At 38.0% G+C, this 14,238-nt stretch overlaps 1 protein-coding gene across 4 annotated transcripts in view; it reads left to right on the top strand.

Moving 5' to 3' along the window:
* Positions 1 to 13,400, top strand: part of ARNT (aryl hydrocarbon receptor nuclear translocator) — a 68,042-nt gene extending 54,642 nt beyond the window's left edge. For all 4 annotated transcript variants that reach the window (XM_052637988.1, XM_052637989.1, XM_052637991.1 and 1 more), the window contains 10 exons: positions 2,237 to 2,311; positions 4,716 to 4,867; positions 7,435 to 7,545; positions 7,705 to 7,777; positions 7,930 to 8,053; positions 8,245 to 8,347; positions 8,728 to 8,875; positions 9,798 to 9,960; positions 10,490 to 10,656; positions 11,395 to 13,400. In XM_052637988.1, the coding sequence (XP_052493948.1) occupies positions 2,237 to 2,311; positions 4,716 to 4,867; positions 7,435 to 7,545; positions 7,705 to 7,777; positions 7,930 to 8,053; positions 8,245 to 8,347; positions 8,728 to 8,875; positions 9,798 to 9,960; positions 10,490 to 10,656; positions 11,395 to 11,484 (1,206 nt within the window). In that variant the 3' untranslated portion in view covers positions 11,485 to 13,400. The remainder of the gene's footprint in view (positions 1 to 2,236; positions 2,312 to 4,715; positions 4,868 to 7,434; positions 7,546 to 7,704; positions 7,778 to 7,929; positions 8,054 to 8,244; positions 8,348 to 8,727; positions 8,876 to 9,797; positions 9,961 to 10,489; positions 10,657 to 11,394) is intronic.
* The last annotated feature ends 838 nt before the right edge of the window (positions 13,401 to 14,238 follow it).

Raw genomic sequence — 14,238 nt, forward strand, 5'->3', positions numbered from 1 at the left:
TTAGGCCTCTGTTTTCCCTTGGATGTGCTGAGATTATTCATTCATGTAATTCTAGAGATAGTCAAAACATAGCAGCCCTAGCTCAGAAAAAGAGATGATCCTATTCTATTGATAGCTAAGTATAATCTTAACTTCCTACCAAGGTTAGCATCTGAGCTAGAAAAATACAACTTGTGAAACCAGGTGGGAGCAACAGGTATGAATATGTATTTCTTTGTTATTAATGCTATTAATACAGATAATGATGCACTTTATCTAGCTATAATGATATGGCCACCTTTAGATAATTCATATAATCAATCTAGGTGCATAATAACCCATTAAACATGCAACTTTAGCACTAGTTATTATGATTTATTTAGATATCTCATTCTGAAGACCAGATATAACTATATCTGAATTGAGAAATAGGTCGTTACATAAACTTCAAAATTCTAGTCACCAGGAGGGACTTGTGGCTGTGGCTGTGTAAAGAAGCTGGTGAAAAAGAGATCTTGAAAAAGAAGAACAAAGTCATTTACACTTCCTAATGCAGCACCTGTTGTAAAACTGTTGTTAAACCAAGACAGTGTGGTGTTGGTATAGGGATAGTTATTAGATCAGTAGATCAGAATGGAGTCTATTCTCACATTTATGGTCAACTGATCAGCTAATTTTCAACAAAGATATCAAGATAATTCAAGGGAAAAGAAGCTTTTCCAATAGATGGGGATGGGACGATTGGATATTCATGTGCAAAACAGAATAAAACAAAAAGAACTTAGACTCTTACTTCATAGCATACACAGAAGTCAACTCCAAGATGTAAAGGTGTAAGAACCACAGATATAAAACTTCTGGAAGAAACTAGGAGAAAATCTTTGTGATCTTGGGTTAGGCAAAGGCTTTTTTTTTTTTTGCTGTACTGTGTAGCCTGGTGGATCTTAGTGCTCCCCACCAAGAATTGAACCTGGGCCATGGCAGTGAAAACACCGAGTCCTACCCAGCAGACTGCCAGGGAATTCCCTAGACAAAGATTTTTTTATGACACTAAAAACATGGTTCACAAAATAAATTTGATAAGTTGGGTTTCATAAAAGTTAAAATTTGCCCTCCTAAAAGGAGATCATTAAGAAAATGAAAAGACTAGCCACAAATTGGGAGAAAATATTTACAAATCATATATCTGATAAAAGATTTATATCCAAAATATATGAAGAACTCTTAAAACTTATTAAGATAACCAGCCGGTTAAAAAAAAAGAGCACAAGATTTGAATAGACATTTCATCAAAGAAAAAATATGAATAGCACATAAAAAGTTGCTTGTCATTAGGAAAATACACATTAAAACTACAGTGAGATACCACTGTATCCCATTAGAATGGGTATAATCAAAAAATACTGGCAAGGCCATGGAGAAACAGAACCTTCATACATTGTTGGTAGATAAGTAAAATGGTAAACTACTTTGGAAAAATATTTTGGCAGTTTCTTAAAAAGTTAAACACCCACTTACCGTACGAATTAGCAGGTCCACTCCTAAGTATTTACCCAAGAGAAAGAAAGCACATGTTCACAGAAAGACTTATACACGGATGTTCATGATTGTATTATTCGTAATAGCCAAAAAGTGAAAACAGCCTAAATGTCCTTTAACTAATGAATGGATACACACTGTGATATATCCATGTTAGAATACCTATAAGCAATAAAAAGGATATTCTATTGATATTTGGAACAATACAGATGAACTTCATTAAAATATTAGGTTAAATGAAAGAAGCCAGACCCAAGACTGCCTGTTCTATGATTCCATTTGTACAGAGAAGCAAAACTAAAGAAGCAGAAAGCAGATCAGTGGATGGCACAGGGATTGACCTCAGACTGGCAGAAAGGACATTTTAGGGGCAGTGGGTATGTTCTAAAACTGAATTGGGGATAATGGTTGTATAACTATATAAATGTATTATAGACCATTAAATTAAAATTATAAAATACACTTGGAATGAGTGAGCCTATCTAAATTATACCTCAAATCTGTAAAAAATGCAGTTAAAATAAATGTGCAATATCCTGAAAAAGATAATTTCCCTAGAGGTCAGTTATTTAGCAGATTCCAGTTTTTTATGTTTTTTTTTCCCCTCTATAATCCTAGGATAAAAGCAAGAGAAATTAAATCCAGTTCCTCTCCTAACGGGCCAGGGAAGTTAGGTGATCATAAAAGTGTTGATCTTACTTTTCTTTTCCTCTTTTAGGAACTCTTAGGAAAGAATATTGTAGAATTCTGTCATCCTGAAGACCAGCAGCTTCTAAGAGACAGCTTCCAACAGGTAGCTTTTTTTCCTGGTTTGAATTGGAGTAATATTTTTGTCTAATATCTATTATTACATTCATCCAACAAATATTTATTGAGTACTGATTAATCGAGCACTATGGCAGGCCTTGCAGTTTTACACTGTTACTTAACTTGTATTTTTAAGAAACAGAAAGGGACCAGTACTTGGAAATTATGGATAATGTAATGTTCAAGGTGTTTCTGTTTGGCTTTGGCTGCTCAACATCAAAGCGGCCATCTTTAAAGTATTTTAAATATTCTGCACTTAACAGTGGGTAGTAGTTGAATAATTCATTTCACAGTTCTCCTATAGATAAGTAAGAGTTAACTCTTAATTGTAAGCTAACTCTTAATTGTACTTTTTAGGCCCTAGATTCTGAAAACATCTGGTGAATTCTAATTTCAGGACAGACTTGGCTTTAGATGGTACTCTTACTTTATATTAGATGGGTTAATTTCCCTCTTTAAGCCTCACTAGTGTTATTACTGGGTTTCCCTGGTAGCTCAGTTGGTAAAGAATCCACCTGCAACGCAGGAGACCTCAGTTTGATTCCTGGGTCGGGAAGATCCCCTGGAGAAGGGATAAACTACCCACTCCAGTATTCTTGAGCTTCCTTTGTGGTTCAGTCATTAAAGAATGCACCTGCAATGTGGGAGACCTGGGTTTGATCCCTGGAAGAGGGCATGGCAACCCACTCTAGTATTCTTGGCTGGAGAATTCCCATAGACAGCGGTGCCTGGCGGGCTGTAGTCCATGAGGTCGCAAAGAGTCAGACATGACTAACCACAGCACAGCATAGTATTTTTACTGATACAGTAGGCAAATAAGATAAAGCATTTAAAACACATAGCTCAACTTCTAGAGGAAATCAGACAATGGCAGTAAAAAGTGTCTCCTGATTTTTCAGCATCACTTGTTTTATCCGTGCAGAAGGATCACATTGCATTATATGTGCAGTCTTAGAAAAGCTGTTCTGACTTCTGTTGAAACTGTTCAAAGCTAAAGACATGGACTTCTGGCAGTGTGAGAAGATATTGTACAGTATATTTTAAATCCATGAAATTCATAATTCTGACACATTTGGCCACAGAGTTCCTACCATTTTATCACTTGTAGAAAAATGTTTATTCCAAAGCAATGGGTGATTCAGACACACTGTGATCTCAAGGTTTTTATTCTGACATCAGTTGCCGCTGTGATACTAGAGTACTAAGCAAAGGTACTTTTTACTGTGCAGACTAGTTGCTGCTTACTAGTTGCTGATTTCTAGATTTTGATATTTCTTAAGTCTAGATGGATTTATATTTCTTTTTGCTTCTCAGTACATAAATTTAGTTACTGTTTCTAAAGAAGCTTGTTTTCCTTGTTTTCTTCCCATTTTGGTTCTTGCTGTACTTTGTTTCACATTTGATTTTTAAAAGTTTTATTTATATATTTTAAATGTACCATTTTATTATTAAGTGAAATATATCCCATTTTCTGTTATAATTATTTCTCAAACTGTAATATCAGCAATTACTGCCACTCTTCTGTCAACTTAAACACAAATGTTATCACTTAACTTTTGGTTAAAAAGCAATTTATAGTGTAGGTATTTTGAAGTACTGAATTTATACTCTGTTGGTGTAGATACGTACAGCAATAATCAGATTTCAAATCCAGTACTTGGTTTGTATACAAATGTTATTTTCATTGTGTATATATTATTCAGTGAGCACATGTAAGTGTTAAAGATGAAAACATTTTTTTAGATGTTAAGTAAATTTGTTCTTAAAAAAAGGAAAAACACATAGCCTGGGCCTTGGCATATTGTAAATACAAAACAAATGTTAGCCTCTAATATTTTTATTATAAAGGAGGAGGATTCAAAAGATTATTTTCTATTGTGTGAGATCAGAAGTGAAAATAATAAAAAAAATTACTTTCTTTTAAAAAGCAAAATAAAACTAAAGCCATTTTAGTTTTATTTATAGAAACCTTCATGTGTGCTGTGAAAACAGAAATTCTCAGTCATAGTGGTAGAAACTAGGATTGAGGAGCAGCATGTAGGCTGTGTTCAATGTCATTAAACTTTTAGTAAATTTGCTAGATCAGTGTATCTTTAAGGGACTTTCCAAAGGAATTGGGGAAACATAGTCTTTTCTCTCCTGGAAATAATTGTTATTCCTGTTTGACATTGGTGAAAGTGGTCAGATAGCTTGGCACTCTAAGAAGAAACATGGTAAATATACCTCCTTATTATTTAGTTGCTTAATAATGTTTCACTCCCCACATTGTTTTGTTAGTAACATTGCAAGATATTGTTATTTCAAGGACAGTGACACAAGAATCCTAGGATTGTACATGTCTAAAGAAAATTTTTTGTGAGTTTCAACTGATAGCTTGAAAACTTTTTCAGGTGGTGAAGTTAAAAGGCCAGGTGCTGTCTGTCATGTTCCGGTTTCGGTCTAAGAACCGAGAATGGCTCTGGATGAGAACCAGCTCTTTTACTTTCCAGAACCCTTACTCAGATGAAATTGAGTACATCATCTGTACCAACACCAATGTGAAGTATGTACCTTAAAGAACTTTTCCAGTGTTGGAATTTCTCATGGGCCAAGTCTGCTTGGCTACCTACCTCTTCCTTCTCCTTTTCTAGTAGTAAATACCATTAGTTCCACATCTGCCAACTGCTTAGAATTTGGGGTAGTTCATCCAGGTAGAATAAAAAAATTTTTAATTTTTTGTAGGAATGTAGTTGATTTACACTAGTAGAGTAAAATTTTAGCAAACAGTGACTTAGAGACTAGATTCTGACATGCAGAGAGTTTGGTCAGTTGACCTTTGAACATGAGTTTGAACTGCAATGGTCCACTTATACACAGAATTTTTTCAATAGTAAATAATATAGTACTACATGAACCCCATATGGAGGGCTGACTATATAAGTTATACTCGGATTTTTGACTACTTGGAGAGTCAGTGCCCCAACCCCCGAATTGTTCAAAGGTCAATTGTATTTCAATTTTGTTTCAGTCTTGTCTAGAAATAATTTTGTTTTATACATCAGTTTATTGCTCTAGTCTGGCAGATTTTTTTTTTTTTCCTAGAACAGGTGTCTGCAAACTTTCCTGAGACCAGATAGTAAATATTTCAGCATTGTGGGACATACAGTCTCTATTGCAGCTTCTCAACTCTGCTCTTGTAGCACAAAAACAGTTCTAGACAAATGAAATGAATAAAGATGGCTATGTTCCAGTAAACTTCTGTTTACAGAAACGGGCAGTGGACTGGATTTGGCCTGTGGGCCATAGTTTGCTTTAGAGCATAGCTATATTGACTAATTTATTAGTTTCTATTTCTCTATTCTTTGATTGTTTTCTGTTTGAACTTTTTCTCAGCTTTGTAAGAGTTTTATTAAAATCGATTTCGTATACCATACAGTTTACTCATTTAAAGGGTATAATTTTTTTAGTATGTCACAGGGCTGTGTGGGTATTACCACACACAAAATATCTATTACCCTCAAAGAAATCCTGTACTAATTAACAGCATCTTCCTCAAGCCCTGTGTAACTTAATCTATTCTGTGTCTCTCTAAATTTGCCTGATCTAGACATTTCTTATAAATGGAAACACATTTTTGTTTATCCGTTCATTGATTGGTAGATATTGAGTTGTTTACATTTTTTGGATACTAAGAATGCTGCTGTGAACATCTGTGTACAACTTCTTGTGTGGATATGTTATTCTCTTGGGTATATACCTAGGTAGCTCAGCTGGTAAAGAATCTGCCTACAATGCAGGAAACCCTGGTTTGATTCCTGGGTTCGGAAGATCCCCTGGAGAAGGAATATTCTACCCACTCCAGTATTCTTGGGCTTCCCTGGTGGTTCAGATGGTAAAGAATCCACCTGCAATGCAGGAGACCTGGGTTTGATCCCTGGGCTGGGCAAGATCCCCTGGAGGAGGGCATGGCAACTCACTCCAGTATTCTTGCCTGGAGAATCCCCATGCACATATAATCCCTGGGATCGCAAAGAGTCGAACATGACTGAGCGACTAAGCACAGCCCAGAATTTCTGGGTCACATGGTAACTCTATGCTTAATCTTCTGAGAAACTCCCAAACTGTTTTCCAAAGCTGCTGTACCAGTTTGCGTTCTGAGCACCAGTGCTGTATTTTTCTCATCAGCAGTGTATGAGAGTTCAGCCTCTCCACGTTCTTGCTGTCTTTTTTTATTGTGCCCATCCTAGTGGGTGTCAGTTGTCAAGGTACTTCTTTTCCATTTAATCTTTCTGTGTAGAATTGGCCTTGAACCCACTTCTGAAGATCTGATTAGAAATAATTATCAAGTGTGAATAATACCTGGTGACAACATTGAGTCTCTGTATCCTCTAATTCAACTTTTAGGGCTCATGAAGTTTAATTTTTTGTTAATTAATTTAGTATAACAGTGGATTCAGTTAGAAATTTTCATTAACTTAGGACTCAGGTCATTATAGTTGTTTTGGTTTTTTGCATCTTTATATTTCTGAATAACAGCTGTTTTGTGTTTCTCTTTTGCTTAAATTTTGAAATGTTTTAAGTCTTTTTAAGAAGTTGTTTCTGGAAATAATGGCTTTTCCCATTTTTGTGTACTACGGTTTTTTCTACTGTAGTTAGTTTTAATTAATTCTTAATATTTTATTTTGTAATTAATATTCTTTGTAGAAAATTTGGAAAGTATTGAAAATAGTAAAGAGAAGGAAAGAAATTCTCACCATCAAGAAATAGTTTTTGTTAATGTTTCAGTGTGTACTTTCATCAGTTTTTTTACTTAGGCTTTTTTTAAACACAATATATGGATATGCAACATATACATACACACATCCACAACTACTAGGTATTGAATACCTGGAAGGAGTTAGAGCCCAAACAGGATGAACTCTTGGCTATAGGACATAGTTTCTGTTTGTACCATGTTGTTTATAGTGCGAATTATTTGCTGAATCTAAGGTTACAGGTATCATAGGGATTGGGCTTTAAAGGGGAATTTATCAGTGATTACCCCATGTACCAGGGAATCTGTAGTATCTTTTGTACAGAGTCAGATACTTTTTTTTTTTTCTTCCTTGTCTCTACTTTTCATTTTCCCAGAAACTCTAGCCAGGAACCACGGCCTTCACTGTCCAACACGATCCAGAGGCCACAGCTAGGTCCCACAGCTAATTTATCCCTGGAGATGGGCTCAGGGCAGCTGGCACCCAGGTGAGAAATGGTGGAACAATTCTTTATTGAGCAGTGACTAGCCCGGGGAGTGGCAGTCTACAGTCACACTTTTTTGTTTATTTTAAGCCCTTTCCCCAGATCCTTTTTAAAATAACATTTTTCCCCCTATTTTTCTTTTTACTTGCCTTTAACATGTAGGCAGCAGCAGCAGCAAACAGAATTAGATGTGGTACCAGGAAGAGATGGACTAACCAGCTACAATCATTCCCAGGTTAGTATGTCATCTTTAAAGGATGGTGAACATTTCTTTAAGAAGTGTCCCCTAGAGCCAGTTAAAGTGTATGTGTATCTTTATATAAATTTTTGAATTATTGAATTGTCATGTTAAACCTTCATGGTTATTTTTATCATTACATTCCACAGGTTTCTGTTCAGCCTGTAACAACCACAGGGCCAGAACACAGCAAGCCCCTTGAGAAGTCAGAGAGTCTGTTTGCCCAAGATAGAGATCCAAGATTTTCAGAAATCTACTCCAACATCAGTACGGGTATGTTTTTCCTTTATTCTCATTTTAAATTCTCATTTTGATGACTTATTGATGGGCCTGCAGCTGCCCAATCGGTAGTCTCCCAGCATATTTCCACTTAACCCTAATACCTCGTGAATAAATAGGAACTTGCTGAACTAATATACTACAGCCCCTTGACTGGCCCTCCCCCGACTCCTTTTGGTCCACAGATCAGAGTAAAGGCATCTCCTCCAGCACTGTCCCTGCCACCCAACAGCTATTCTCCCAGGGCAACACATTCCCTCCTACCCCCCGGCCGGCAGAGAATTTCAGGTGAGCCCCGTATGTGTGTGCTGCTTTACAGGGCAACTGAGGGATTCAGTTACTGAATCCAGGTTTTATTATTGCCTAGCTTTCTCTGGTTATCTCAGACAAAGCAGTGGAACTTGTTGGCCTCAGATGAGACGAGCTTGCTTTTCTTCCTCCTTTTTCTTTGCACCTGTCCTGCTGCCCTGTTCCAGGTCCCATCTCTGTGTGTCCTGATCAGTGTGATTGTCAGTCTTTTTCGTCTTTTCCAGATTCTGTTATCAAGTTTTCCTTAACCCCTAGGGAGTCGAGGGAATCTAGAGATAGCACTAGATTGTCCTGTGATTCCTAGATTCTGTGATAAATGCACCTTTTTCATCCTCACCTCACTGTTTGTTCACTCCTAGAAATAGTGGTCTGGCCCCTCCTGTAACCATTGTGCAGCCATCAACTTCCGCAGGGCAGATGTTGGCCCAGATTTCCCGCCACTCCAATCCTACCCAGGGAGCAGCCCCAGCTTGGACCCCTAGCACCCGGCCAGGCTTCTCTGCCCAGGTAAACCCTCTCATCTGTCTGTCCCTTGTATTTGTTGTTTGGTTGGTTAGGCTTTTTCCACGTGTAAAATTATTATTGTCTGTCTGAAACATCCTCTCTTGACCGCCCTGTCATCCTCTGTCTTCCAATTTTTACCTTATTGGGAGCAGGAATTGTGTTGAAAAATCCTCATGTAACATATATATATATATGTGTATATATATGTTAAGGCTAAAGCTAATATCCTTTTATATGTTGCTGTGTACTTATATTTGCATAAGTAATATTTTAAATAAAAAAGCCAAAATCAGAAATAAACTCTAGAATTATTATACATGGTATAACCTCATTGTTTAAAAAAATACATAGGAAAATGAAAACTGGAAGAAATTATCCAAAAATGTTAACCATGTGTCTTTGGTGGTAGGATTATGGATGATTATTTCCTTTTTATTTTCCTTCATTTTGAAGATATCCCATGGTGCATATGCATTACTATTAGAGTGAGGAAACTGTTTAGTTACCAAAAAAAAAAAGAGAGATCATTAGGAACAAACAAATGTGGTACAGATTGAATAATAAAATGATGCAAAGTGTGTTTTTCTCTTTATATAATCCTGTACTATTATTAATGCCTCTAGTTTTTGTATAGTTTTACAGTTTATAAAATGCTTTCATTTATGTCATTTTCATTTAATTCTCAACTCTAAATGTGTATACTTTGACTAATTGCATAGTTCTTTGCTTTTTACACTTTATCACAAGTGCCTAAAAATAGTGTCAGAGGAAACTGGGAGTTAATTGGAAGAAATGTGCGATGGGAAATAAGTAATGAGGTTGGCTCCAAAGAATCCAATGATTGACAGAGGGTTAACTCCCATAGGAATGGTCCGTGCAGTAATGTTAATGTTCTGTTTACTCTCTACCCCTTTCTTCCTTTTAGCAAGTGGCTACCCAGGCTACAGCTAAGACTCGTTCTTCCCAATTTGGTGTAGGCAGCTTTCAGACTCCATCTTCTTTCAGCCCCATGTCCCTTCCTGGTGCTTCCACTGCGTCACCTGGTGCAGCTGCCTATCCTAGTCTCACCAGTCGTGGATCCAACTTTGGTGAGTTCACACCAGAGTCAGGGTAACAGGAAAATCACATCACAAAGGAGAAAGGGTTTAGTGTTTAAAATAGTTTGCTTTTGTCCTGGCTGTGCTGACCTGAAGTGAAGTGAAGTGGCTCAGTCGTGTCCGACTCTTTGCGACCCCATGGACTGTAGCCCACCAGGTTCCTCTGTCCATGGGATTCTCCAGGCAAGAGTACTGGAGTGGGATTGGGAAATGCGTGGTGATAGTCCATTTGGAATTGAAAACCTACCTGCGTGAAAAGGACTTTATTAGCATGTGTAACAAAAAGCATGTAAAGTATTATAAATTTAATAATATGCACATTGAGTCTGAATGAGCAAAGGGTCCTTTAGAAAAGACTCTACCTAGAGAAGAAAAATAAATTTGGGACTAGGGTTTGAAATAGAAAGGACAGAGGGTATCTAGGTAAAATTAATGACTTGCATGTGGCTATGTGCTAGTTTCTCCTCTCTAGTGGAGTTAGCAGGTTGAAGTTGTTTATTTTTCATTGCTTTATTTCTAGCTCCTGAGACTGGACAAGCTGCAGGACAATTCCAGACACGGACAGCAGAGGGTGTGGGTGTCTGGCCACAGTGGCAGGGCCAGCAGTCGCATCATCGTTCAAGTTCTAATGAGCAACATGTTCAACAACCATCAGCACAGCAACCTGGCCAGCCTGAGGTCTTCCAGGTGAGAGGGTCTAAAGACTTCAGAAAACCAGAAACTGGGAGAGAAAGAGTCAGGGACGAGAGACAGAGAAGAAAGCATGCATGGATTGAGGTTAGTAAGTGGGAGAAGAGAAGAGACGTAAAAATAGATGTCATTAATTGAGAAGATTGTGAACTTAGTGTGCTGCACTAGACTGTCATTAGTGACGTGAAGCACCACGCGAAGACATGAAAGAAGGTAATTTTGGTCCATTCACGGAGAGCCATATGCCCATTTGATGGTAGTAGTTTAGGCATAAAAATACTGAATACAGCTATAAGGGTCTGTTTACATAAATCCTGAGGGGACTGCAGTAGTTAGTAATCTCAAGTGGGATAAAGGAGGAACTTAGTTTAAAACACAGATTGGAAGAAGGCAAAACAAGGTTTTGGTGGAAAACAAATAGGATAAGAGATACTCCATAAGTATCCAGAGGGGATTTTATGAAATATGACAAGGAGATTTTTCTCCCATTGAGAATAGTGAGGACTAGAAAAGGGGGAGAATGTAGACCTGTAGGGGGAAGGCAGAGAAGGAAGTAGGAAAATAGGTTGTCATCTAAAGAAGTTAGAATTGCTGGGAGTAAAGAAGGCTAAGAGAACTCAGCACAGCAGAAACTCTGGGGCCAGGGGTGATGGTTCAGGGGGATGTTGGGAAGGAGCTCAATAAATGTGAAGGATCAAGGTGTGTGATCCAAGCTTATTCTTTTTCTCTTATTAGGAGATGCTGTCTATGCTGGGAGACCAGAGCAACAGTTACAACAATGAAGAATTTCCTGACCTAACTATGTTTCCCTCCTTTTCAGAATAGAACTATTGGGGTGAGGATAAAGGGTGGGGGAGAAAAAAACCACCATTTGTTTTTAAAAAAGCAAATCTTTCTGTAAACAGAATAAAAGTTCCTCTCCCTTCCCTTCCCTCACCCCTCATGTATACTCCCTTTCCCTTCTGACCTTTCCCTTGTCTTCCTGCATCTCTGAGATAACATTTATAGAAGAAATGGAGTGACTCCTCAACGCTTTGGGGACCCTTTGAAAAATTGAGGCTGGGTTAGGTTAAGAATGTCTTTCCTTATGTCTCCTGACCAGAAATTTATGCAGAAACGATTTGTGCTGGGTCAAGGAGCAGGTTAGAAAACATTCACTATTTCCTTTGGATACTATGGCTTATTTTTGGAAAGAAATTCTTAATAAGGTGAGAGAGAGGAGAAATGTCCTCAATGTTTGAGGACCATGAAACATGGCAGGTGTGATGGGGTTTTTGGAAGTGAGTACAGGTGCTTTTTGCTGCCTGTGAGCAATTCCTCTGGAATGAAATATGAGAAAGAGAGAGTGTGTGTGTGTGTGTGCACACGTGTGTGTGTGAGTGTGCACATTTGTTTCTGTGTTTGTTTCTTTCTCCCTACTAGGGAGTTATGCAAAATTTGTCCCAGATTTTATCTTTGTCTTTCTCTGTGTTTTTCAAAGAGTCCTAAAGAGTTGAATCTTCCAATTAGTTTCCACTTAGTAATGCAGCCAAAGAGTATTTAAGTAAATGTCTTTGCTGCGCTTATTATATCTGTGCCCAGCCACTATGCAGCTGTAAGCAAGTATATGAAGTCTTCTATTGATACGTTTGGTCTCTCATTGAACATATATAGTGATAAAGCTGGGTCATTCCTGCTTTTGGTGCTCTCACCTTGTATGGAACATCTGCATTGCAGAAATAGGCTGGCAAGGTAAACACGTTCAGAACCCCCTACTTGTCCATAAGGGTGATGCTGCATTTTTCTGTCAGAGTCACATATGATGTGTGTTCTCTAGAGGTTATGTCTGCATGGAAACTCAACTTCTTGGATTAGCAGTCCCAGTGAAAATTCTCACTGCTGGAATTTAAACCAAATACCAAGCCTTCTTGCAAAGTAACCTCTTTCATCCCATACTCAAAGTATCCAGTCTGCAAGAACTGAAATTTAGGTCTCTTCTGGACCTATAGTTGCTTCCTCTTTGCTCCCTCTCCAATCTTGAGACTGGAGTTTGCTTTATAGTACAAGTGTAATAAATCCATGTGATAGATGGGACCTGGACTCCCATCCCGACAGGGTCACTTAATAATTAACTATAGCCATATAAATGCGGATACAGGTTACTACTCTCACTCTTTACCTTCCTCAGGTAACAGTCATGTGTATCAGCCTTTTTGTTGTTGTTCACTCGTTTGGCTCAGGCCAGTATCTTAATTGCAAGACTGAATTGGCGAGAAAACATACTAAATGTAGCCATAGGGGACTGAGGCGTGTAGTGGCCTTGGAGAGGGCTGACAGAATGTCATTAGGTTTCCCTCCCTTTTGTCTCCAGTCTGGTGCCAGGTAGTGAAGTGGAAAAGGAGACGGTTTATTTTTTTATTCTATGTGCACACATACAATATACATATATATTTATATCACACTTTAAGAAACCAAAAAGTTGAGTTTCCAATGAAATCCTTGTTTTTTTAATAATCAACTGTTTTTAAATGTGATCAGGACTATAATATTGTACAGTTATTATTGGGCTTTGGGAGAAGGGGAGGGGTGGAGAAGATGCTCTGGGGGTTTTGTTTCTGCTTTTCCTTCAGGGTTTTATTTTTGATTTTTTTTTTCCTTGTTGGCCATTTCTGTACTGCTGGCATCTGTGCTGAGCCTTACAGTGGCAAAAATAATGACATGTAGCAAAGATTTTAAAACAAAATATTTTTTCCTTTTGTAAACTTCCTTGTGTTGTGTGATCTTAATTGCGGCCTTATTATTCCATCCCAGCTCAAAAACAACAAACACCCGCAACCAGTTGAATCCATAACTTGTGCTTCAGATACACAAACATGAAGCACAGTGTGTCTATAATTTCAGGAATCAGAAATCATAGGGCTCTGATCAGTCAGCATTCCTTAGTTGTCCTCCTGATCCTGACTCACTTGGAGTAAAATCATGAGGGACGTCTGACCATGGGATGGGGGTTAGGGGATTGCCCAAGTCCTTGGGAGAGGGGGATAAATTGGGACTTGAGACCAGTAGGGCACTTCTGGATTTAAAGGAATCAGGGATAGGGAAATTTAAACTATTTAGGTCTAGACATTGTTTCCCTCTAGGATAGTATGTTTCATTAAGAAATTTAACCGATGAGCATAAACCTGTTTTCTTGAGGGTCTATGTATGTAACCCAGCTAGAAACTGAAGCTGGATACCATGTATTATTATTTTTGTTCCAAGACCCTCTTTTCCTCTTCCCCCCACATCTGTTTGTGGAAGGAAATGTTTGGGGATGTGGTTTAGGGACTGAACTAGATTCTCATGATCTGTCACATGCCTGGATATTGAGGGAAGCATTTGGAGAAGCTCATATGACTGGCCCTGGATTGGGGATTTTAATAATTGAGACAGATAATGTTCATCAGGCTTTGGCAGTGAAGAAGTCACAAGTGAATTTGTCAGTGCTTATGGCATTGATTCAAGCACTGTCATAACCAGGAGTACTGTTTCTGGTTACTTTAGAACTGATTTCATATGGATTTTTTGGGCATATCCTTCCTCAGCAAAATCATGTTAGTC

Source organism: Budorcas taxicolor, chromosome 3 (assembly GCF_023091745.1).
Source record: "Budorcas taxicolor isolate Tak-1 chromosome 3, Takin1.1, whole genome shotgun sequence".
NCBI lineage: Eukaryota > Metazoa > Chordata > Mammalia > Artiodactyla > Bovidae > Budorcas > Budorcas taxicolor.